General features: G+C 49.6%; 5 protein-coding genes across 5 annotated transcripts; 4 read left to right on the top strand and 1 right to left on the bottom strand.

Annotated features, from left to right (window-relative positions):
• Positions 1–2,612: 2,612 nt before the first annotated feature.
• On the bottom strand, positions 2,613–4,884 carry PC9H_004240 (uncharacterized protein; the record flags this gene model as incomplete). The annotated part of the gene is made up of 4 exons (XM_036773827.1): positions 2,613–3,203; positions 3,263–4,019; positions 4,071–4,599; positions 4,653–4,884. The coding sequence occupies 4 exons, from the start codon at positions 4,882–4,884 to the stop codon at positions 2,613–2,615; spliced, it is 2,109 nt and encodes a 702-aa protein (XP_036635300.1).
• A 4,140-nt stretch (positions 4,885–9,024) lies between these two features.
• Positions 9,025–13,565, top strand: PC9H_004241 (uncharacterized protein; the record flags this gene model as incomplete). The annotated part of the gene is made up of 28 exons (XM_036773828.1): positions 9,025–9,079; positions 9,139–9,303; positions 9,368–9,451; positions 9,514–9,573; positions 9,633–9,683; positions 9,746–9,795; positions 9,866–9,964; positions 10,016–10,070; positions 10,143–10,183; positions 10,243–10,425; positions 10,482–10,503; positions 10,555–10,658; positions 10,729–10,813; positions 10,888–11,041; positions 11,095–11,258; positions 11,316–11,371; positions 11,434–11,683; positions 11,841–12,068; positions 12,124–12,177; positions 12,238–12,401; positions 12,457–12,553; positions 12,606–12,653; positions 12,689–12,891; positions 12,954–13,013; positions 13,066–13,093; positions 13,153–13,172; positions 13,227–13,403; positions 13,467–13,565. 28 exons carry the CDS (start codon positions 9,025–9,027, stop codon positions 13,563–13,565), a joined length of 2,856 nt encoding a protein of 951 aa, XP_036635301.1.
• Positions 13,566–14,692: 1,127 nt separating this feature from the next.
• On the top strand, positions 14,693–16,878 carry PC9H_004242 (uncharacterized protein; the record flags this gene model as incomplete). Its single annotated transcript, XM_036773829.1, has 6 exons — positions 14,693–14,941; positions 14,989–15,663; positions 15,734–16,148; positions 16,226–16,409; positions 16,473–16,668; positions 16,717–16,878. 6 exons carry the CDS (start codon positions 14,693–14,695, stop codon positions 16,876–16,878), a joined length of 1,881 nt encoding a protein of 626 aa, XP_036635302.1.
• A 795-nt stretch (positions 16,879–17,673) lies between these two features.
• On the top strand, positions 17,674–19,289 carry PC9H_004243 (uncharacterized protein; the record flags this gene model as incomplete). Its single annotated transcript, XM_036773830.1, has 9 exons — positions 17,674–17,766; positions 17,856–17,885; positions 17,939–17,986; positions 18,055–18,362; positions 18,446–18,728; positions 18,777–18,848; positions 18,900–18,971; positions 19,026–19,132; positions 19,193–19,289. The coding sequence occupies 9 exons, from the start codon at positions 17,674–17,676 to the stop codon at positions 19,287–19,289; spliced, it is 1,110 nt and encodes a 369-aa protein (XP_036635303.1).
• Positions 19,290–21,326: 2,037 nt separating this feature from the next.
• Positions 21,327–21,944, top strand: PC9H_004244 (uncharacterized protein; the record flags this gene model as incomplete). The annotated part of the gene is made up of 1 exon (XM_036773831.1): positions 21,327–21,944. The coding sequence occupies one exon, from the start codon at positions 21,327–21,329 to the stop codon at positions 21,942–21,944; it is 618 nt and encodes a 205-aa protein (XP_036635304.1).
• Positions 21,945–23,502: the final 1,558 nt, after the last annotated feature.

Raw genomic sequence — 23,502 nt, forward strand, 5'->3', positions numbered from 1 at the left:
ACGCCTACGACATACACGGCACTTGCTCTAATACGCCCGACAGCGTACGGTGCTTGATCAATTGAACCGGATTATGATGCTAAAAATCTACGCTCCTTGTGTTTGAAATCGCCGAACATTATTGCTGCCGACCTCGCCGTTACAACAACGTCAAGAACTGACGGTGACTCGTTTTTGTCTGCATGATAATTGCTTGTTCATTGGCATTGTCAGGAACACATGTTTTGAGCGGACCACGGTGAGCATTGCGGCCCGCCCTCCCGGCCCCGCCCTTTCCCCCAATATGGTATTCTCTACTCGGGGAAGCGCCGATCGCAAGATCTGCTTGCCTCTTGGAATGTCGGTCGATCAAACGATCAGCGTCGCGATTATTATGTAAATTGAAAATTATGCAATAATATGAGTACTTATAAGTTAATTCCAATTGTCACACTTGCCCAACACTTGCCGCCAACTCTCCATTGATGGCGAAAGTAACAGTGCTATTAAAATGTTGACGTCAATTCGGGCCATTGATTTCCCCACTGGAATTCCCTGGCTCGTTGCTAACCTAATAGCTCTAACTTTGCCTGGCTTTTCTTGATTCTTCCTTGAAGGTTGCACAGAGCGATACGTATCATGTACAGAAATGCTGTTGCTAGTAGACTATTAGATATTCTGATTGTAACTTATTTCTATTTGTATCCGAATTGACTCTCCGTGGGTTTCTAGGTCGGTAAAGGATGAGCGGAAATGATCAAAGGCGTAAAACGTTATGTGACCCTGGGAAACGAGTAAACCGGGCGCTTATGATAACAATCTTCTGATAATTATAAGGAGCTGACCATTTTTAGTCTGTCAGTACCGTTGAACGAATATCATATAATTATACGACATGATGGACTCATTAGGCCTTCAAGGTCCATATGGATTTGCAATGTACCTGCAGCCTTCAGGAGTTCATGGAAGGGATAGTGCCCAGAATTCGAAACTATCCGACAATACCTGCGTGCCATCTATTGAACCCATCGGCGGTGGGCCTGGATTTTTCCCATAGCTACAGCCTAAGACGTCCGGGTGGTCTCCGACAACCTAACCCTATCTCTGATCGAGTGGCTCCTGTTAAGCATCGTAAGGTACAGGTGCAAGATTAAAGATAAAAGAAAAGGCGAAGGCAAAGAGGGAGACAAATCAGACGAGCTCAAGATGCGCTCGAGGCTGTATGAAGGTAAGTCCCGCCCTGAGAGCTTTGTGCGAATACGTGTTGTATACGTGAGCAAGGAACCCCGTCCGAGGATTGTATGGACGTGTTAAATAAGTAGGATCACCGGTCACCAGAAACGCTTACACTCGGTAGGCGTAGCGATTGTGAATGGTCCATGGGGAGATGAAATTCCTTAGTTGCCGTGCGCTGCGTTAGGGGTGGAGTGTAGTCACAGGTAAAGCATACCGGCATGCTCGTGCATGCGCGTCTGCATGTGGTGAAACCGTCCATTGATATCGAATTCCGTGCACCATGTACCGGGAATGATGGTATATAGGTCAAACCGCTTAAAGGACTAGCAACGAGCGAGCCGCCTCATCCTCTAAGTTGTACGACACTCACTGTAGATCCGAAAATAATATGAATGATGCATCAGTGACTTATCGTGCGGCCCTTCGCATGCGTAGCGCCAGGAAAGACTTCGAATCATGCATAAGTATCAAGGGAGATATCTGACACCGAACACCGAACACCGAGCCTCCGGCTAGTAGCAGGAAACAGGAAGCAAGCTACCACAGGAAACCTGACGACGACACATCCAGCTAGTCTAAGGAGATTTAGCGAGACAAATCCAGCCATGCAGGAGCGGGGGGGATGGGAGCCCAGTGCTGCGCATCTACCACGCTGCTACCTATGGAATGAGCCCGATGTCAATCTACCAACTATTTCACGTCCCGAATGTTAACGTTTGCTGTCTGTCTGCTGTTTACCTGATTGATATCGCTTTGTCGCTGCTTCGTTTCCAATATTGTTGTTATCTCAATGCATACCCAGGGTAATGAATCAGTGCGTGTTGTTGGTATTGCTGTTGTGTTCTGCATGCTACGGGAGAATAATATACTTGTAATGCGTATGAATTTGATACAAAGGTGAGTATCACAGTCGTGATGATGATGATGATGATGATGATGATGATAATGTGCTGAGATGAGAGATGAGGAATGATGCATATGTTAAGTAGTTGTGCGTGTCAATAAAAAGATTGGCATGAATGTATAGTTCTGAGTTGAAGTGCAAGGGATGAGTGTGCCGAATGGGAGAATGTAAAAAAGGAACCGAAAATGCTGTCGTAAAAACTACAATCGAACAATGTCCAAGCGGGGTGAGTGAATGCGTGGGGTAAGGAGGTCGAGTGAGGGGGGTTGCGCTAAATAACGTGATAGTGATATGGATGAAGAACAAACCATGACCCGTGAACAATATCGTATCATATACCCGAGAAGAACCGAAAGACGAGCCCACGTAAACCGAACATTATTCGGGGAAACCTGTAGAACGAGAATGGCAACGATGCATAGATCATCATCATCATAAAAGAGTCCCTTAGAATGGATATGTAAATGAGGTTGGGACGGAAAGGGCCAATAAGCTAATATTGTCTTCCTCTCGTCCAGTTGGCCCCTTGTGGCACATAGTTCGGATTAACCCGTTGTTGCTGCTGCACGGGGGTCGGATAGAAATGAACGCCGGGGGGACCAGCGTTCGCAAAAGGAGCCGAGGGAATTGGACTCCTTTCGTCGTACTCTTCCGGCTGAGATCGCCTAGGTTGGAAAGGCGGATTTTGCTGGGGTTGATGGTGATGGTGATGGGGGTGATGGGGATGTTCATGGGGATGTTCATGGGGTTGAGGCTGTTGGTGGTGGAGGGCAGGCTCTTGCTCGTATGGGCGATGAGCTGGCGTTGCTGCAGGAGATATGTGGTGGTATCGCGGTGGTTGCCGTGTCCACGCGGTTTCGCTGAAGTGGGGGAGAGTGGTCATAGGCGGAGCAGAAGGCATGTGATGCTCGTGAGGACTCGCGGAAGCCGACTGAACATCAAGCGGCCTAACGGGTTGGGTAGGATAGTAATACGAGGTGGGTGCAGGCGGGGGTGGTTGATGGTAGCGTAAGCGAGCCTTGCGCCAGCGTGATTCCTCTTCCTCAGCAAGGGGCGAGCACGAAAGGGTGTAGAAGTAGAGACTCTGTAACCGCACACGCTCTATTAGCAAACGGGTGTTCAAAAGAAAACAAGGGGACATACCTGAGGTGCCGAAGACCGTCGAGACTCGTCTACGGCATAAGCCGCAGATAAGGTGGATGGCGAAGTACCCCTGGACGAGGTCGCCCCATCCCAAGAGGAATTATGGGCAGAGTCATTGGCAGCTCTGCGTGCGGTCGGCTGTGGGGCAAGAGGGGACGACGCAGAAGCGAGTGACATTTTCGCAAAGGACTGCAATCCTTCTAGTGGAGAATGACTTGGCGTGCTCACGACGCGGTGCTCAGGGATGCGCAAAGAAATGGGCCCCATCGGTCTCTTTGAGGGCAGCTGGGAGAAAGTTGCAGAGGTTGGGGAGAATGCGGCCGCCGCTGAACGTTTTGAACCCGATTTGGTAGGAGGTGAAGAGGCATCGGGGTTAGCCGAAGGATAATGGTACGAGGGCGCTTGCTGTGATGGGTAAGAGGAGTAGGGGACGTTCCGCGAAGGGGATGTCGAGCGCGCTCGATGAGCCGAACGATGCCGCGTCGAAGTGTACGTGCGGGTCGCTGGTCCAGTCGTCGAAGGTGGGTGTGCAGCTGCCCGATTAAGCCTTGCTGGTCCACGTGACTTGCGCCACTGGCGACTGTCCCTCTCTTTCGCCATAACCAAGCCCTTGAGCAGATTGAGCCACGAAGCGAAGGTTGACTTGTCGACGTATAGATTGAAGTCTACCCCAAGGAGGAACTCCCTCTCCATCTTGTTAATCTCTGCTAGATCAATACCAGATACTTCTGACCATGTCTTGTTCGTATAGGTATTACTATAAACGGAAGTCAGTTTGCCATTCGAGTTGAGACAAAATCTGACTCACTCGTCCAGGAACTTGTTTGCCATCATGAGTGCGGCGACAGCTATTCTGAACTCACTCCCAGCCTGTCCCGCGGTGAACTGATTACACTCTTTCAAGCGGTAGATGTAGTGTAGTGACAATACGATAACTGACTGCGACACTTGAGTCGTTTCGAGAAGCTTCTGCATGAAAGAAACGAACGTCCGGGTGGCGTTTAATTGCAAAGTAGACGTGACAGGATTAGGTCGAGCTATCAGCGGCGAATTGCTGGAATTCGGCGATGGATACGAAGAAGACGAAGAGGGGGAGGATTGCGTTGAGAACCAGAGGTAGCAGATCATTTCGCAAGTCTTCTCCGCGATGAAATGAGCAGGTCGCGTCCGCGCAACGTCCAGCCAGTCGACAAAGTACGGTGCGTCTGGCGGGGTGAACGCTTTCGAGCTGTGCGAGTAGTCAGGCTCTGGCGGTGTGTAATGGTGTATCGGAGGTAGTCTCGAAGACGAGTCGGAAGAAGATGATGAAGATGACATTTCCTCGTCCGGTGGAGTGACTTTTGGTGATGGTATAAGACCTAGAATTTATACACGGTAAAGGGAGACTCACGAGGCGGCAAATGTCTATCAAAGTGCGTAATTGGAGGTAGGGTTGTGGTCACTCTGACTTGTGGTTGGTGCATCTTGCGCTGCTCGAAAGTCGTGGTCATTGGCGGGGTAATGGGGGCCTGGAGTTTTGACGGCCGCCAGACGGACCAGGACGAGGAGGTGGGCATCTGCGAGTGGATGTAGGTGGAAGGAGGAGTTCTAGGTAGCGAAGGAGGAGGAGTATAAAAGGCCATGGCGATCAGGTTGCGGCCAAAGAGGCAGGGCGGGTGTAATGATATATAAAACGGAATGAGCTTGAATCATTATGGTCTCGGAGGAGCAGTAAATTTGCGGACGTGGCTGCATTTTCCGCTTAGAGACAAACAGGGGATACGGACGAAGACCCGCGATTGCAAGAAGGGTGGAATATCCTCTCCGCGCTTATTGTCACACTCAAATGTCACGGATCAAGATTCGCTCAAAATACAAATTATATCAAATAATATCTCGTTTAGGCCATACGGCATCCTCGGCACAGGGGATTCCCCAGGGATTCCCCATAGCCTTACCCTTATCTACCCCCTTATCCCGTCTCTTTTGGTCGTCTTACAATCCCACACTCTCCAGTAATAAATTGATTATATCACGCGCCTCTCGTTCCGTAAGCCATGTGGGAGGGTTCTTCTCAAATTCCTCTTCCCAACATCCAGATCTGAACTGCCTGAGCAGTCCTGGTCAGTGGCGTGGATGGATGGAGGAGGGGTCGAGAAAGCAGCGGCAGGGCCCCCTTTGTTTTGCTTGTTACATTTGGATTTGATTTTTTCTCTTCTTGCAACTGAACTGAGACCCATGTCAAGTCAGTCAATCAGATGTACCGATTCCCCCTAAAATCACCTATTCCCTGCACAGTAACACCAAGGAGCCGGATGGGAAGCGCGGGCCCGACGCGATCATCGACATCACGAGCGGCGTGACATAAAATCAATTGTGTCTGTGACAGTATCTCCACGTGTGCTTTTCCCTTTTTCTTTTATAACTCAAAATTGACTTAACAGAGGTATCAGTGATTCCCTGAGATATCTGGGAACGTAACAACGCAATAAGATGTTGTATGTAGATCAGCTCCTTTCACCGTTCACGGAACTTATAATACCACAGGTCTCTGTATAGCCAGAGTGTGCTTTTTTGCAGGGTGGGATCTCCCCAAACTCTAAACGCCACACCCACACACTCTTCTTCTCGCCTTTGCTTTTGAAACCATATTCGATACCCCCTCGCAAAACCGCAAACTCAAACGCATGGGGAATGGGAAAGGGAAGAACCTCAGAAAGTAGTAATAATATGATGGATGTGTAGCAGTAGTGGCTCCTAACTATCAAGTTACTCGGTGACGAATCACGATGACATTCACCGTACAAGGTACGCGCAGATCACAAACGTGATGGCTAGGTGCAGAGCCGCATTTCAGGAGTTCCAGTTCCGTGGCCAAGGGAGCTCGAGAACGGGTGGTCCACTGTCTCCGTGCGCTAATATTTTCGCAAAGTGGGCAACCGTTACCCAGCCGAGGTTGTCCCATAAGTGTCGTATACCGTATACGTACGTACTTGGTGCACGGTGCACACGGCTAATTAGGAGAGAAAAAGATGGTGGTGTTATCTATTCCTTTTTTAACATTGATGCGGATGTGAGCGAGCGCGAAAGAAAATGAAAGTCCGGATCCATTGTGCTAAAGTCAAGGGCCGCGCTGATGCGGGAGTTACATGGTCGTCGTTGTTGAGTCGTTTGTAGACTCGAGATCCCGCACGATATGCATCAAATGCTAACCACGCCAACGCGCGAACAGGGTAAGCAGATTGGTATGATCCTTGCCTTTCTCAGTAGATTAGATTCCGAGCCCTGGAGAAGGAGAAGGTGGTGCGAGAGGTGGGCAATTGCGACCACGTATATAGTATATGTACCCCTCGTTACGAGATGTACAGCTTGCGTACAGGAAGTATGTTGTATAGAACAGCCCGGCGGCGCTCGTCATGAAGAGCTAAAATAGTATATTCATAGGTGGAACTAAGCCAGTGAACAAATATTTGCCCTGAACACCACCGGCCTTTGTTCAAAAGGTTCTGCAACAAGCGTAGGAACTCGCGAGAATGATGAGGCCAGAAGGTCGCCGTCGCCGTCCACAGTAGTACAACATTGTACGTTGTTCGTACGTGTCTGCAAGCTTCACTTCCTCCGTCAGCCTAATTCCTGGTCGACAAGTTACTGGTTAGCCCCCTGCATCTTGCGTCCCGGGCTTCGGGAACAAGGCCTGTCATAGCCTGGCTAGGAATGCATCGATCATGCTCAGTTCATTCGCTGTTACGCGATACGCGGAATTCGAAAGTTGTAGGAGGTAAGCGGGAGTTGGATTCTGACTCAGTCACTCACGAGCTTGACTGGAAGTAGATTTGTATGGGCAATTAGAATCCAGATAGAACGACCTAGAAAGATCTTTGAACTATGTAGAGTACGTAAACGTGTACTTATGCTATCTGGAGACTCTGGAGTCAGCGGGTTCGGATTCTATGACATGGTACGATGCGTGGGATGGGAAGATATAACTATAAGTATGTTGTAACCAGGACTGTGGGTTGATTGTGATGATTCCATGCAAAGTCCAAAATGAACTCAAGCTTGGAGATGTTGGGGCGACGAAGTGTGATGCGGGTTCCCATTGCAAATCATATTGTGATCTAAATGCGAGCAATGTATATCGATATCGTACGTCGTGCGCATCGCACATCTAAGAGAACATCACTAGTGCCTTCGATTCGTCAACGATATCATTTCTTGTTCGCTTGAGCGGCCTCTATACTTGGTTACAAATGGTACTCCAGTTCTGGAGTTAGTAACCTACCTACTTCCATAGTTAGCGTACTTGTCAACAAACACGTCCGAGTACGGTACCTGCTGTACATATGTGCAAATGGAAAATGCATGGACCGAAGATTGATGAGATACTGGGTCCTTGGGTCCTTGGTGCCGATCAAATGGATAACAGCTGGTCGTAAACGAACGAGAAGTGTTCTGACAAAGAAGAACACGTGGATATGGCGTTGACGCGGCTGAGGGAGTGCTATATGGGAATGGACTTGAACCGCGGCCAGACGGCGATGCGGTAGTTGACAGCCATGGCGAGCGGTCAAATATAATTTTATTGGTTGAGATGCGTGCTCAAGTACGTTCGGGGAAGACGGTCAATCGGATCACGGAGCGGAGGTGAATCGGAGGGCGGTCTTATATAACAAGCAGCGAATAAATAAGAGTTTCCTGTCTCACAGGAGGCGGAGAAAATACTAACTGTTCTATCTGCGCGACATTGCGTTTCCGTCGGTGTGACAGACGGCGTCGGAATATAGACTAGCCTCGCGGCAGACTTGGCCTTAGCAAGAGAGACGTGCGCAGCTAGACAGGCAGTGTGATTGTTATAATTTCATATTGCGCTGCGGCAAAAGAGACCGGTTGAGGGTTGTATATTTGAATGGCGAAGTAGCGGAAGGCAATGCTGTCATATAGTAGTCATAACAGATGGAGCGAGGAACATTTTTGTAATTGACGGTGGGGACCACAAGGAAACCCAAGTATAACAGGGGAAGCGGGGTCGTATACAGACGCCGTGTGGAATTCAGGTGGCAGATAGATAGCGAGTTTGGCGCGAACCTCCTTGGTAGAATTCGATAAATCTAGAACCCCCTTCGCAAGGCTTGCCCCCAAAAGCCTTCGGCTATGCAGATTCGCCGGATTTGCCGTTTTGAGGAGACGATGGTGTGGTTTGCAGGGACTGATGGGCCCGCACCATGGCTGTTGCGGTGAATGCCTGGGTGAATAGGTAGCCGGCGAGAACTCCAGAAACTAAGGAATGAGTGCAACCGAAGCGTTTGTCGGCATACTGCAGCACTCGATGGATCTATAGGGCAATTTGCACACTTACGGACGCCACTCAGGAGGGTCTTGTTTCTGTTCAAGCCCAGCAGTCTTCCTCCTAATACAGCTGCGATGAAATAAAGATAAGGTCGGGTGAGCTATAAGCGATTCTTGCCTGATGCTAGCCCAGACGCCAATCCAGCGAAAAGACCCTCTTTTTTAGCTTCCTGGAGCAAAGCTATTAGGAATTACGGTGAAATTGCACCCGAGGGAATCCACTGACTTTGGTATAGTGTGCCACCACATCATCAGGTAGCGTGTGCGGCGCAGTTGGCGTATTCATCGCAAGAACAGGTTGAGTTTCAATACGCCAGTCATGAAATTCGGAAGGTTAACTGACCGTGGGAGTGTTCGCGTCCCGTCACACTCACGCGTGCATCGGTGTCGCGCGCATTCGTGCGCTCTTCGTCCTGTGTTCAGCACCGCGAGCACCGATGGCCCAACGCAAGCCTCTTCCTGCGTTGCAGAGCATATATGAATCAATAAAGGGTACAGCATTAATCACTTCACCCGCGCGCGACTATCGCATGCTCAGTTCTTCCAAACAGATCTTCTCAGCGCGATCAAACCAAAGCTTGATAAAGTCAAGGGTGCGCAGAGCGCGGTGGTCAAGGATCTCCATCAGGTGGCTTCTTTGGCTCAGTCGTTTACGGAACGGCGCGCAAAGTCGAGCAAGCAACGGGTTGAGTGGGCAGACAACCTCGATCAGGAAGGTTAGTTGTTTCCCTGACATGTTTGACTTATCAGATTTCAAAACCAGTCTCATAATCCCTCAAGGCGTGTATCTGTGGAATATATCTGGTCTCGTTCGCAAAAGTCCGGACGAGCATGATATCGATACCTTAGCGTTGGTGGCAGGTTGTGAGTATTCTTTTTACCTGTTGATGTTCCTTGCTTTCGAATGTCATCATCCTTGAATCAAGTGAGATTGGCTGGTTTCCGTCTGGTGGAGGCTGGATTAGAACCGAACCCGGAAATAGCAAGTAAGATGTCGCTGTGTCCCCGTGGCCCAAACGAAACCGCTAAAGACTCGCGTTCCCAGCACTGGTTCACGTTCTCCAGTTAGCAAGCAAGGCAGGAGCTTCATTATCAGGTTCGATCATTACGCCCACGCACTTTTTCGAGATATGATTATCATTCTGTTCTCTCGCCCAGAACATGGAAGCAAAGATGCAGCGGCCACGGTTCTATCTAGTGCTGCGAAGGTTGGTGATGAGTCGCCGCTCCATCTTCCGCAGTGCCTGGCTGATTAAGCGCAAATGCGGTGGTGGGCAGTACGAAGACATGCTCAAGGGCTCAGACGATCCGACCGGCGCACATCGGCAGAGTAAGGCCTGCGCGACTGTGGTGTTTCTGTCCACAAGAATGGAAGCTGTATGCTTGCCCTCCCGTCTCTCCTTCGTATCTTCTCACGTTCACCTACAGGCATGGAAAGAAGGGAATCACAGCATGGCCGAATACATGGCACAAAGGATCACAGGTACCATTATAACATCTCATTCTATTGGTATGCTAGCTAGTGCGGAGATACTGATTCACGTGATGCTATCAGACGACGACGAGCAGCGGCTCACCCTACTACCTCCCCACCAGGTATGTCCGAGGTTAGGTTGGATTTCGCAGGTCATGACTAATGCGGGCGTTTTATGGAGCGTGAACTTCTTGCTATCAAACTTCATAACATCGGCAAGTCGATGCTCAAGGGTGACTCTCGTCAGAATGGTTCGGTGACAGATGGAACCAAAGCTCAGGACGCCGTTAAATGGTTGCAAAAGTCATACACTATCGTTGAACAGCTGGAAGGGCCGGATACCCCCGGAATTGCGGAGCTAAAGGTCAGCGCTGCTTTAACCGAGTGTTCACAGCCTTATGATGTTTGTGTGGCGAACAGATAGCTATCCTCCGAAGCCTTGGTATGCATTCGAGCCTTATGGATCAGCTCGATCGCTGACGACGCTGGTCAGCTAGGGCATATTTCCTTTCATCGGCAAGCAACCCCGAAAATCTCTCGCGCGCAGAGGCCACTCTACAGGAGCTTATACCCACAATAGATGCATCCAAACAACACGTAAGGCATCCCGACCCTGCAGTCCCCCCTCCCCTAAATCATCTAACATTTGTTCTTCCGTATATGAAAGGCAAGTTCCGAGTATCTAGAGTTACGGTGGCAGAGATTGGCCATTCTGAAGCGTCGCAAGGCCGGGGATCCGGCCATTATTGATGGTAAGTATCTATTGTCCACGGACAACTATTCCTGTGAACGCGGCCTTTGAACTCAACCCACCTTCGATGTCAAGCATTTCGGTCTATTATTGACAACATGAGCTTTTCCGAAACTAGTGTCACAGAGTTCGTATTCCGTCTTTTGGGCGATGTGATGCCAGAACACACCGTCTTCTTGCTCACGCCTAGCAGTGTTCTGCAGGAGCTAAGGACATTGAATCATCGCCAGTGAGTCTATTTCCATGTTCATCGGAGTTTGTGTTCTAAGGGACTTCTCCCAGCGCACTTGCCACCACTGTCAATCAATATTGTCTTGAACGAGCCGTAGAGTGCCATAAATCTGGATCAAATTATGTTGATCGCCTGCTTTTGTCGTTGATTTTCCATTGCTCCAAGGACGATGATCACGCAAGGGCGATGAGCGACTTGGAAACAGCGTTCAATCGTGCGTGGGTTATACCTCCCCATTCGGACTTCTTACCTGATTGAGTAAACTTTCCAGACCTTCACCAAGCCGATCACGTTCTTCCATCTGTTCCCACTACAGCCTGTCTCACAGTAGGTCCCCCAAACCGTGGATATTCGGATTTGTGGTATGATGAAGGGCCTTTTTTCATCAGCTCATATGGCAATACGGAGATCGCGACTACCGTGCTAAGAAATGGACAAACGCAGCAGACTGGTACATTGCCGGGAGCCACCAGGTGTTTCGAAGCACTAGACCCGAGAGTAGCTCAAAATGTCTACGCAAGGCCGCCTTGTGTTACATGGAACAACGCGAATTCGCTAAAGCAACCTCAGTAATCCGCCGTTGTCCCACCAATGAAGCTACAACACACTATATTGTTCTCCTGATTGCTGTCCATCAAGGTGCGTATATCATTATCCGCCCTTCTGATCGGTCATGCCGTCGATGTATGATTCCTGGGTTTATAACGGTCTATAACCGCTATTGTAGGGTTAGATGATGAGGGTACGTGATATAGATGCACCAGACGGGCCTCGGTGATTCATGTGACTGAGTTAGCTATCCGAGCTGTCCAAGATATGGTCAAGGCGCCGGATTTCGACCGTAGGATGCTTTTATTGGCCACGCAACTATCCCACGATGTGGATATGAAGACGTTGCTCCTTTCTGTTCTCCAATCACTTCTAAGAACCCTGAAGTTTGCGGACGGTGGTGAAACGGCGGTCGAAGCCATGACACTCTTGCGATGTATCATCAGGCTAATATTGAAGCTCTTGGTCGAACCCGGTGCCAACAGGCAAGCTATACACATCCCTATCTTCCGTGGAACGTTGATTATAAGGGATCGTTCGAAGGGCTGTTCTGACTGACGCCTTGGTTGAGCATTTCCAAACTGGTACGTGCTATTCGGTTTGATGGGAATGGGAACTTCTTACCGAATACGGTCATCATATAGCGAAGACATTGACGGAGGCCGCATGCACACAGAAAGCCTTCTCCATCATCAATAAGGATGTCTCATGGCTATGGCGAACTGCGTACAACGCTGCTATTCAGGCGTGCACCGAGTGGGAAGATGCGAACGAGAAAATTTCGGACCTTTTTGAGATAGCCAGAGATGTAGGTGTTCGGGATTCCAGAGATCCCAAATACTGCGATTGAAATGCGGTCCCAGCTACTTCGGGTTTGTTGTGAAGAATCGACCATAGATGTTGATGGGGACCTTCATCTCTATCTTTTGAACGCTTCCTTCTCCGCCCTCTGTGGACGGGGTAAGTGCGGGTCCACGTCTTTCCCATGGCACAGGACTAACGGTTTCTACAGTGTTCGCGACGCGTGCAAAAGCTGCGTCAGAGGGTGCAGCCGATGTGAGTCGGATATCATCCGTGGGCAACGGTAACTGACAGCTGCACACCATCAGGACTTCCGCACCGTTGCCTCGGATATCAACATATGCAAAACCACAATCAATTCCGTCATGAATAAGAAAAAAATAGTAGCAGTAGACGACGTCCGTCGGGTCAAGTATTTTCTGCATATCCTACGAATCTTCCAAAGCGAAAGCTTGGCTAATCTGAAGGAGTGGGACGAATTGCTTGAAGTTATAGCCGTAACGCTGCTTTGTTGTCCTATGTGTTCAGTCGAAGCGCTGACGCTGAAGATCTATTATAGGAGATCACCGAGTCGGATGAACTCGCTGTTGAGACTTATGAAGCTATTGCAGATATTTTAGTACGTTCTGCACATTTGAAAGCAAACTTGGGTGCTCACTCGCACGACATAGTGGACCGATAAGGATTGCCCCGTGAATGGTACTGTCTCCATTGACTTTCTATTTTCTTCTAAGCTTCAACCCCATTCTATAATCAAGTTCTCTATGCTGCGCTGGAGGTACTTCCGTGGTGACTCGTGTGGAACCGTCTATTGAAAGAGTATGTCATGCAGGCCATCTTACACGCAAGTTTGAACCACGGTTCGCTGTCGGTGGAGAAGTTCGCGCGGTGGCTGCGTGCCATCTGCACTATTATACTTTCAAGGAACACCATCGCTGACCGAGCAAAGGCCATCGGATATGTCGAACAAGCGGCAACTGTAATGGAAGAACACCAAGCAGGCGAAGATGTAAGCCTAGCGCATGCTTGCGCCGCATGTCGGAGGGACACCCATTGATCCCCTTTTGAATAGCCTTATCCCATGGACGAACGCCAGTGGTTGCTCAGCACATCATACAATACTGGAATCGAATGCCTTCAGTTTGTGTCTATGTCCAACAACCCATTCTGACGTTTCCGCTACTGATGGTTATCCTTTATGTCAGTGCTTCATCGCTTGATGAAGCCAAGCGATGGTTCGAATCAGCCACCGTGGTATGCCGGTTTGTTCCTGATGGTAGGAGCCTTGCAAACAAGGCGAGTCGATTACACGAGCGCAACGTTGGCAGTCATGCGTGCCCAACTAACGGTTAGCATGCGATCAGATTTCCGAGACATACGCCCACCTCCTGGCTCGATATTCAGAAACTTCGAAAGCGAAAGACTAGACCCCTCAATGCACCTTCGACTTCGTTACTACGTAGGGTGGTTAGCCGGCTGGATCCGTTCTTATTTGCGTGCTGGACGTCTCGTTGACTCGATTTTCTCGCTATTCGGGTCTTCTTTCCGTCGCCCTATTGCCTCACCTGGAATCCGATCTGGACGTTTGCGCTGCGTTAGTACTCCAAGAGCCGGTACCCCTCTCCGCTTTGGCGTTCGACTCCATTCTGTATCCAGTATAGCTCTCTCACCCCATCACGCATAGGCATGTAACATTTGTACTTTAACCAGTGTAATGGACGCCACTTGCGCCCAGGCACTTAATGGAACCGCAAAGGCACTGTGCGAGGGCATATTGAAATCGAACAGCGGTCCTTACAGGACAATTTCGCCCCACCATCAGCCTTCATCGACATCGCTGATTATTTCGCTATTTCACCGTGACTGGAAGTTGCCCGAGGCACCGAGTACTCCCTGTAGATAGAACCCCACCATCTCTCGATCTTAGTCCCCAAATCAATTCCAACTATCGTTCTCACCCTTGTTCCTCACTCTGCTGATCAAGATCGGACATGGCCGTACCTCGTCGATTGCTAAACTGCTGGGTTTCTCTCGTGGTCGATGGTCGATGGTCGTCTATATCGATCAACCTCTGGTTCTCCTGCTGTGGCCGGAACAAGTAAGAGCAGACCGCTAATCTGATACCTTCGTATTTATGGGTTTACCTTCAACGCGTTCATGTCCTTATAAATAAATTATTATAATAACCGTTTTCAAATTCCATAAGACAGTTCATTAGCGCCCATATTCCTTTTTCGGAATTTCAGAGGCGCACCAATCAAATTTTTGAGTGAACTGCTGCACGTACATATTCAAGAAATGATCAAACATTCACGGAAACGCCAAAAACTCGACGATAGACAGCCTCTCGGGTCATCTAATAGAACGGCAGCTGCCAGCGAGAAAGATGACGAAGAAAGGCGGCTAGAAGAACTCATATTCGGCGTACCCTTCGTACCATCCGCTGTAAATGCTGCAAAGAGTCGAACCGAGCTAGTCGACGATGATGATGAGGGAGAAGGAATCCATAGTACTGGAAAGGAAATGGATGGGCTGCTAGACTCTGATGTGCGCTTTCTTTCCTTTCCTTTTTGTCATTACTCACCTATACGTAGATATTCTTTGTCGATGACGGCGGCCCGCCTCCGCCCCCATCCGCCAGTCAAAGCACGCGTGATGAAGATGACACGAATAACCTCGAGAGAGGAAGCGATGACAATGGCAGCGACGATGAACCACCGAGTCACCCTCCTCCGCTGGATCAATCTACTTCCCGCAAAGCTGCGTGGTCAGACCCTGCCGATGCACCTCTGGCTATATCTGTTGCTCCTTCAGATCCATCAACCTCTAAAAGGGCCCTGAAACTACGCGACTCCCAAAATGAAACTGTACTCTCTGGCCGCGAATACGAACGACGGCTTCGCAGGCAGTTCACAAAAATAAATCCCGAACCTATATGGGCTCTTAAAGCTCGGGATAAGATTCATGGACAAGTCAAGAGAAGACGGTCCAGTCAAAGCGGGAGCGAGGTTGAGCAGGATGACTCTGAAGAAAACGAAGACTCAAATATAGATCATCTACTCACGTCCACCTCAGGAGTTCTCCGGAAGGGGAGGTCATCTAAATTCTTGCTACCACCGACCACTTTGAACATCAATCGCCTCCGAGACGCTAACCAATCTGTACAATCCAATGCGTGTGGCGACATCAAGTCTTTGGCATTTCATCCCAACCCTCACGTCCCCCTCCTGTGTGTTGCAAGCAAGGACAATCGATATCGACTGTTCCAGGTAGGGTCTTCAGCTTTCCCGACGCCGCTATACTTATTGAGATACTTCATATATTCACTCGATACCATAGGTTGACGGTCATACCTCCCCTCTCCTTCAGACTCTCCTTATTCCTTCGCTTCCCCCCACTTCTACGTCCACCACCTTTCACCCTTCGGGCGGCCACCTTCTTCTGACGGGTGCCAGACCATATTATTTCACGTACGATCTACAAGCACAAAGAATGACCCAGAGCGCCCGTGGACTCTGGGGAACAACATTCAGCGGCGCCAACGATTCATCCATTAGAGCTGATCGGGGAAAGCGAGGTCGCGGCAAAGATGGCGGCGAGCCCATCCAACATCATGCTTTCCATCCGTCCGACGGTTCCCTACTAGCAGTCGCCGGTCGAGGTGGATACGTGCATCTCGTTGATTGGGGGAGTGGTTCAGGTCAGGTCATTGATAGCCTGAAAATGTCGTCGGCGGTTAAGGGCCTATGGTGGGGTTCTTTGCCCATGGGTTTCTCGGATGGTATGGATCTTCGTGCATTAATCCTGAAAGTATTCAAACGCACCCATTAGACGACGGTCAAAGCGTCGGCGGAGGCGACTACTTGGTTTCACTTTCCAACGATTCAGAAGTCTACATATGGGATGTAGGTTCGCGACGCTGTGTACGCCGGTGGCGTGATGAAGGTGGATTCCGTGGCGCTGGCTTGATGTTGGCTGGTTCAGCCCACGGCGGCCAAGCCTCCCTTGCCATCGGGTAAGTACCTCCAATTGTCCTTTGTACCTCCTGTGTGTTCTCCGCTTACCATCGATTTGATAGGTCCAACACTGGATTGGTGAATGTTTATGGATCCGACGCCCTTGCACCATCACCAAATCGCGCAGCCACTTCTTCCAACCCTAAGCCGCACAAGACACTCGGTCAACTTGTTACATCTGTAACGTCTCTACGTTTCAACCGCGACGGACAAATTCTTGCGATGGCGAGCCGTGAAAAGAAAGATGCCTTGCGTTTGGTAACACCTGTCCTATGATAATTGTCAATTTACTCATTTGTTTCTTAGGTACACGCGCACAGCTTGACGGCTTTCGCCAATTGGCCAACGGCAAGCACACCTCTTGGTCACGTTACGAGCATCGACTTTTCAGCTGGCAACGACCATATGGCTGTTGGTAATTCCAGAGGGAAAGTTCTGTTATATCAACTACGGGATTACGGGGTGTAATGTAGGAAAACTTGCCATACATCGGAGGCTTTGCTTTCAGTCTTTGCAGCCTCCTGGCGCCCAGTACCTTTCCCAGCCTGTACAGCCACCGACTCACTAATCTACCGCCGGTGCTATTTCCTTTTTCAAAGCATCCTTTCGGCTTTGCCTTTGTCGACCGTGGTGGTGCACGTTGGCTGCCAGGGTCAACCTGGTCAGCAATGCTGATAGCACTTCGCGGATAGATCCGAATATTCGAACTGCTTGGTGCCTGATGCCACTAATGTGCATGTAAGGAAACTTGCAACGATTATAGCGCTGCAGGGATCGTTACACAAGGCATCGTGAGGAAGCTGGGGGGAATCTATCGAAATTTGTTGTCCGTCTGATGAGTTTTGCTCACATTTACTCTTGTCGGCAGCTGACATATCCATGTCGGGCTAGTCTAGTTTACAGAAGGCCAACGATGAAGTCTCCATTGACGTTGTCATCGGCTGGGACTCAGCATTCCAATCAACTTCGATTCTGTCTTCTTCCCCTCGGTCCGTAACCTCTGAGTTCCACCTCTGTCAAACCCGAGTACAGCTGGTGTACACATCCCCTCCGCGACCATCAATCCAACGTCACGTCTTACTGAATAAGATATACGTGCTGCTAGCACCTGAATCTTCAGGGGATCCACGGGCTCGGACGAAACGTTATTGATCACATCTTTATCAAGGCCCCCTGATCCTGACATTACTTTTATTACTTACGTTCCGAACAATTACAACACTGGCGAAGTCGACAGGACCTCGTTTGCGCACCTCTTGGAACATGGGCGGATGTTTGTCGACGACTGGATATACCCTAGTGGTCACAGAGGCTGATGTGGCTTTGCATAAGGAGGCGGAGAAGCTCCTCAAGGAGGTGAGTGTTTTGTTGAGTGGGGGATCCAGTTCTACCTGCCCCGACGACTGACTGATGGGGTGCTCACTTCCCGCATTGCTTCGCTGCAGACGAAGGCAAGACTTGCTTCACAAACGAAGGTACGCTGCATGATGCTCGGCCGCATCTATACATGGATCTGACCATTGTGCAGGTGCTATTACTGGGTTCCGGTGACTCCGGAAAGTCGACCGTGCTCAAGGTAAGATTCCACTTCGGTTCGCCTCACCATACCGAATTCTTGACCGACACGTCACAATGCTCCGCTAGCAAATGCGCCTGATCCATAGCGTGCCATTCACACCGCAAGAGATTGAGACATACCGCCAGCTCATATTCATGAACTTGACAAATGGCATGGGAGCGGTCTTGGAGGCTATGATAGACATGCATTTGACGGTGTCTGAGGACAATCTGCCGCATTCTGAGTTGATACTCAAAGCGATGGATGAGGGGACGGATATTAGAGAGGGGCAACCCTATCCGCAGGAGTACCTTCACCCGCTGGAGGACCTGTGGAAAGATGAGATGGTGCAGCACGCGGTAGCTCGAGGAAACGAAGCGGCAATACCAGAGAAGTGCGTCTGTTCTCACCATTCGACTCGTCGCAATTTGACTACAACTCCTCTTCCCCGCCTCCCCCTCCCTGTTCCCTCTAAAGTCTGTCGTATTTCTTTCCGTCGTTGCAGCGTCTGTTTGCAGCGGACTACAAGCCGACGGAGCAAGACATTATATATTGTCGCGCGCGTACGACGGGGATATTGGAGACGGTGTTTAAGGTGAAGGATCAGAGGGGCTCGGAGACAGAATTGTTGATGGTAGACGTGGGCGGGCAGAAGAGCGAGCGGAGGAAATGGATACATTGCTTCCAGGATGTGACGTGTATATTGTTCTTGGTGAACTTGAGCGGGTACGATCAGTGCATAGTGGAAGATAAGACTGCCGTGAGTAATACTCTCTTTCGATTCCCTGAGATGCTGAATGCCGTATAGAACCAAATGCAAGACTCAATGACAATATGGGACTCAATATGTAATTCTCAATGGTTCAAACGCACGTCTATCGTGAGTATAGACTTCGTATTGAGTGCTCGTCTAGTCATATCTCCTTCACAGGTACTTTTCTTGAACAAGAACGATTTGTTTGAGAAGAAGATACATAATTCTGACATACGGAAACATTTCGCTGTGAGTACTGCCACTGTCTATCATGACACCGCGCAGTTGTTCATCTGCGTCCAGGAATACTCAGGGGAGACGGATCCCGCAGTAGGGCGGAAATTCTTCCAGAAACGATTCTGGGATCTTGCACATCGGAGTGGGACAAAGGATCGGGAGGTATTTGTGCAGTGAGTTCATCACGACGAAGTCGGTCGTGGCAGCGATCATTTATCCCAACATCCACGCAGTGTAACGACAGCTACGAACACGAGGGCGATAAAAATTGTGATGAGAGCCGTAGAAGGTAAGTTTGACCACATGTCTCGCCTGCTCCACGATGGCTAATCAGTGCTCTTTTTGTGTAGAGTAAGTCCTCTCTTTGATCGTTCTTTTCGGTCTTCTATCTTCGGTTCAATTCATCCCTGCTTGCCATCGCTTACTGACTTTTTCTATTTCTATCGCCACAACAGCTCTATCTTGAATCGTAATGTAAGTCGCCGCCCTCGTTGCATGGGCTAGCGCTAACTGTCAATCAATCGACTGCCATTAGATTGAGACGGCTTTGCTTTGATGCATTGGATCTTATTGGCGGTGGTAATTGCTGCCCAATCATGCCGCGCTGGCGTGGATGCTGGCCTATGCAGGCTAGGGCAATATGGTGTGACGGCGTTAAGGGGATGTCCTTATTACACGAGGAACTTAATGGGCGATTCTTTTCGGGGTGGTACGCGGACCCTTTGGCATCTACGGACAGGCATGTTATGTATTGTACTGATGGGCTGCGTGTATATGGAGCATTGGCCATCATGTCTTCCATGATGCATAAGAAGAAGATAAACACTCCTTCATGATATGCCGTTATATTGATACGAGTCTTCTCGCCTCTTTGTGCGTCCGACGCCGAGTATCGGTTTGGTGCTGTATACTGTGTACGAAGCACGAAGAAAGAGATCTCCCAGCAAGCGTGTTCTTAATGGCACAACGGAAGTGCCAGGATGTACATACAAGCGACTCGGGGAAATGCTATGGAAGGCTATATTTGTGAATTTGTGACGAGGCTCCTCTAGCTTTGCTCGCGATAGAATGGCGTACGGAGAGGGTCATTCAACGATTGGAAAGTGAACCTCACTGTCTCCTTTGAGTAGGTTTGCTGCAGCATAGCGGAGATCTCGTTATATGGAGGGCATAGATCGCAGCAGGCCACCTTGCAGGACGTAGAATATACCCGACGGTCATCACGGTTTTCATTCTTGTATCATTTACGCGAGATACACTACAACCATAACGCCTGAACACTACCCTGCCTGTCAATGGTCACTGTGAGCGACCAGGAAGATACAAATGGCGTCAAAGCGGATTACGAACCTTATGCACAGTGAAAGGTATGTCGTAGAGGCTCAAAACATTGAAGGGATGAACAGGAGCTAGCAGTCATAGGTAGGAGTGATTTTACCTATCTCGCTGCAACTCTGCCACTAGCAGCATGCTTGTAATAGTAACTTGAATACACGACGCCTCCTCGCTCTTCCGAAGAATGAGATAGAGACGCGAAGTGTTCCAATATTGTCTAAATAAATGCAATAACGGAACTTTCTGTCGTCCTTGCGGGTATACTTACCTTCGTTGAGATTGAGGTATACGCGCATCATGATTATGAGGAAAAGGGTTTGATTCAATCGGTTTGGACCTTTGACTATTCCAACGAAGCGCTACTTGTTTCACGACAACGGTGGCAAGTGGATGTCGATAAGGCTGCACTCTTGGTCTTGACATAGAAGTAAGGTGGCGCCGCCTGAGTCTATAGCTGTTCAAATTGTGTGGTTTCAACAAGGCTTGAGGATGGTAAATTGACAAGTGGTCGTGGCATCTTTGTGTTGTATATGGCACATGTACATGTAACGTGTCTAGGTCATGTTCTCCATGATGTTCGAGGCTGTTGATTTCTCGGCCGGTGAAATCATGATAGGCTGTTGCGCGATTCCGTCTAGGCCTTCCGGAATCGTATCTTCAGTGGTAATTCGACGGTCAAAAATATGTATATACAATGGATTCTCAGTGGTCTAGTCTAGAAACAAAGATGCACCACAGGGTGACCGCCAAGAATCGAGAACAGCCTCCAAGGCCATAATTACAAGTCCAAATTCCCACGCGTTCTGGTTGCCTTGTGGTTTCCACCCTTTATGCTCCTGTACCACTACCATCACCTCTTTTAGTTCCGTGTCCGCCACCCGGCCTCCTATCGTCGCAAAACACTCCTTGCCTCCACGCCTTCACCGCATTCTCAAAATCTATAAAAGTAGACACGTTCTTTCATTCATGGATTGCCAGAAAACAACCCCCTCAGAATCTCCTTCACGCAAATCTAGCATGCATCCTAACGACATGTTCATTGAGAACTTTTCGCCTACCTCGCCTACGAAGCGAGCATGGCCTCTTACTGCTGTCTATCCCCGCCCCATTCCCAACTCCTACTGGGCGACACCCCTGTTGCTCGCGTGCGAATACCCATGGACACCGAAAGTACTCATTCCCTGTCGCCAGAAGCTCGACGCTGTGCTCAAAGCTGGCGTACGCACATTCATTGATCTTACAGAGTGCGGGGAACTTTCCCCCTACGCAGACCATCTATCTCGTCGCGCAGCTGCACTCGGAATCGATACCTCCACTCTCGAATACCACCGCTTTCCCATCCGAGACCGATCACTCCCGGAGTCGGTGGACCACATGTATCGCATTTTCGATGTGCTTCGAGACAACGAGAAGCGCGGGCGAATCAGCGCGGTTCATTGCCGGGGTGGAATCGGCAGAACTGGGTTGGTAGTTGGCTGTTGGCTGGTCCAAAGTGGCGTTGCAAAGGATGGTCCAGAGGCATTGAGCATCATCGCGAGGGAATGGAGGACGGTAGAGAAATGCAAGAGGTTCCCACATAGCCCGGAAACAGGCCCACAATTCGAATTCGTACGTGATTTTCAACGTTCATCTGGTAATGCTTCGGCATAATGGTACGTGGGCACCGTTAGATAGATCTTCTTCCGGGGGCTGATCGCTCGTTCAGGCGCGAATTAACCGCTATCTCAGCACGCTATATCAAGCGTAGCTGTCGTGCTGCTCGATCCTATCCATATTTCCCAGAGTCCACCGCGACACCTGACACTCACGCATCATACGTCGGTAAGGCGTATCCATTCAGCATTTACATAGACTTCTGCTTTTGCTTCGGCTCTGGACTCGAACACGTAGAGTACGTTGTTAATTATTTCCTTCTGGGTTTCCTTCATCACATCGCTGTATTATTTTATCTGTAGCATGGTCGTGGTCGTAGATAGTTTACCTCGTTATCTTATTTAGTGTCAGTGGTTGCCGCTGCAGTAGCATGTCGTTGCAGGTAATGTGGCCTTCCTTTCAACGTGCATTCCGATCATGCACGTTGAAACGGGCGTCCGCATTTCTCGCGACGGGCAGTTTTATTAATCCATTCATGCTGATTGGACCATACAGAGTTAGCATGCACTTACCACGAACGGTACGTTGTGCCCCTCTTCCGCCATTTCTCGCCAATTCAACAGAAGGAACTCCATTGCCAAGCTCAACGCAACTGCCGGTGCTCCTGAACGTCTATAAATGATCACGCTTGTTTCTTGAGGCTACTGATTTCAGCACTTCATTCACTCCTTTCCGGCGAGCTCGGGCTCATCCAATAGCAACGCAAGCGCACAAATTCAACGAGCTAGCACTTATCTATATCGACCGTTATCGAGCCTCAAGGCACCAAGCTGCTAGCTGGCATAGATAAGAGGTCGCCTCGACGCCAGACCGCAGAATGTCAAATTGACGTACATATATTTGATTGAACGATAGATGTAGGCCTCCTTCCGAGTCGTGGCGTCGACTGTTTATCTTGGTCCCTTCCGATTTTCTATGTAGACGATCTTGGACTTCGACGGTCCGGCCTGCAATCTGGATGCTCGTGCGGCGTCGAGGCGTCGAGAAGCATCAAGATCGTGCCCGACACGTTGCCTCCCCCCTCATTCCTCAGGCCTTGCTGCCCATCGACAGGGAAATGAAATACGTCAAACTGATTGAGAATAGGAGATCCATAGGAGGCTGGCCTTCCCGTTCGTGCCTTCGAAATACCTAACTGGTTTGAGCACCTCAGGATTTATGATGTTGTCTGATTCGCTGTGGGGGGGGGGGGGATTTGGCCTAGCAGCGTTCGCCCTATATGCAGTCAGCTCAACGTATTGAGTACTGGATATTCTCACCAGCACCTCGTGGGGGTGGTCTCATCGATCCCGGCTACAACCACCTATCTGGTTGTGTTATTAAGGTAGCGTTGTGTTGGATAGGCGCCAACGGCTTATTTTGGGGAGGTTGCATACGGTACAACACGAATAGCCTTTCGTTCGTCAAAAATTAATTGTTCGCGCATACGTACCCTTGAAGCGACTGTAGGAGCTAGCTTGAAATGGAGGTCGACCATGAGTCGCTAGAGTTGCTTGGGTTAATGTTCCGCGTGCGTTCATCTTCATACCCTGAGAATAACATGAGAACTGCCTGG

This window comes from Pleurotus ostreatus, assembly GCF_014466165.1.
Source record: "Pleurotus ostreatus strain PC9 chromosome Unknown scaffold_2, whole genome shotgun sequence".
Lineage (NCBI taxonomy): Eukaryota > Fungi > Basidiomycota > Agaricomycetes > Agaricales > Pleurotaceae > Pleurotus > Pleurotus ostreatus.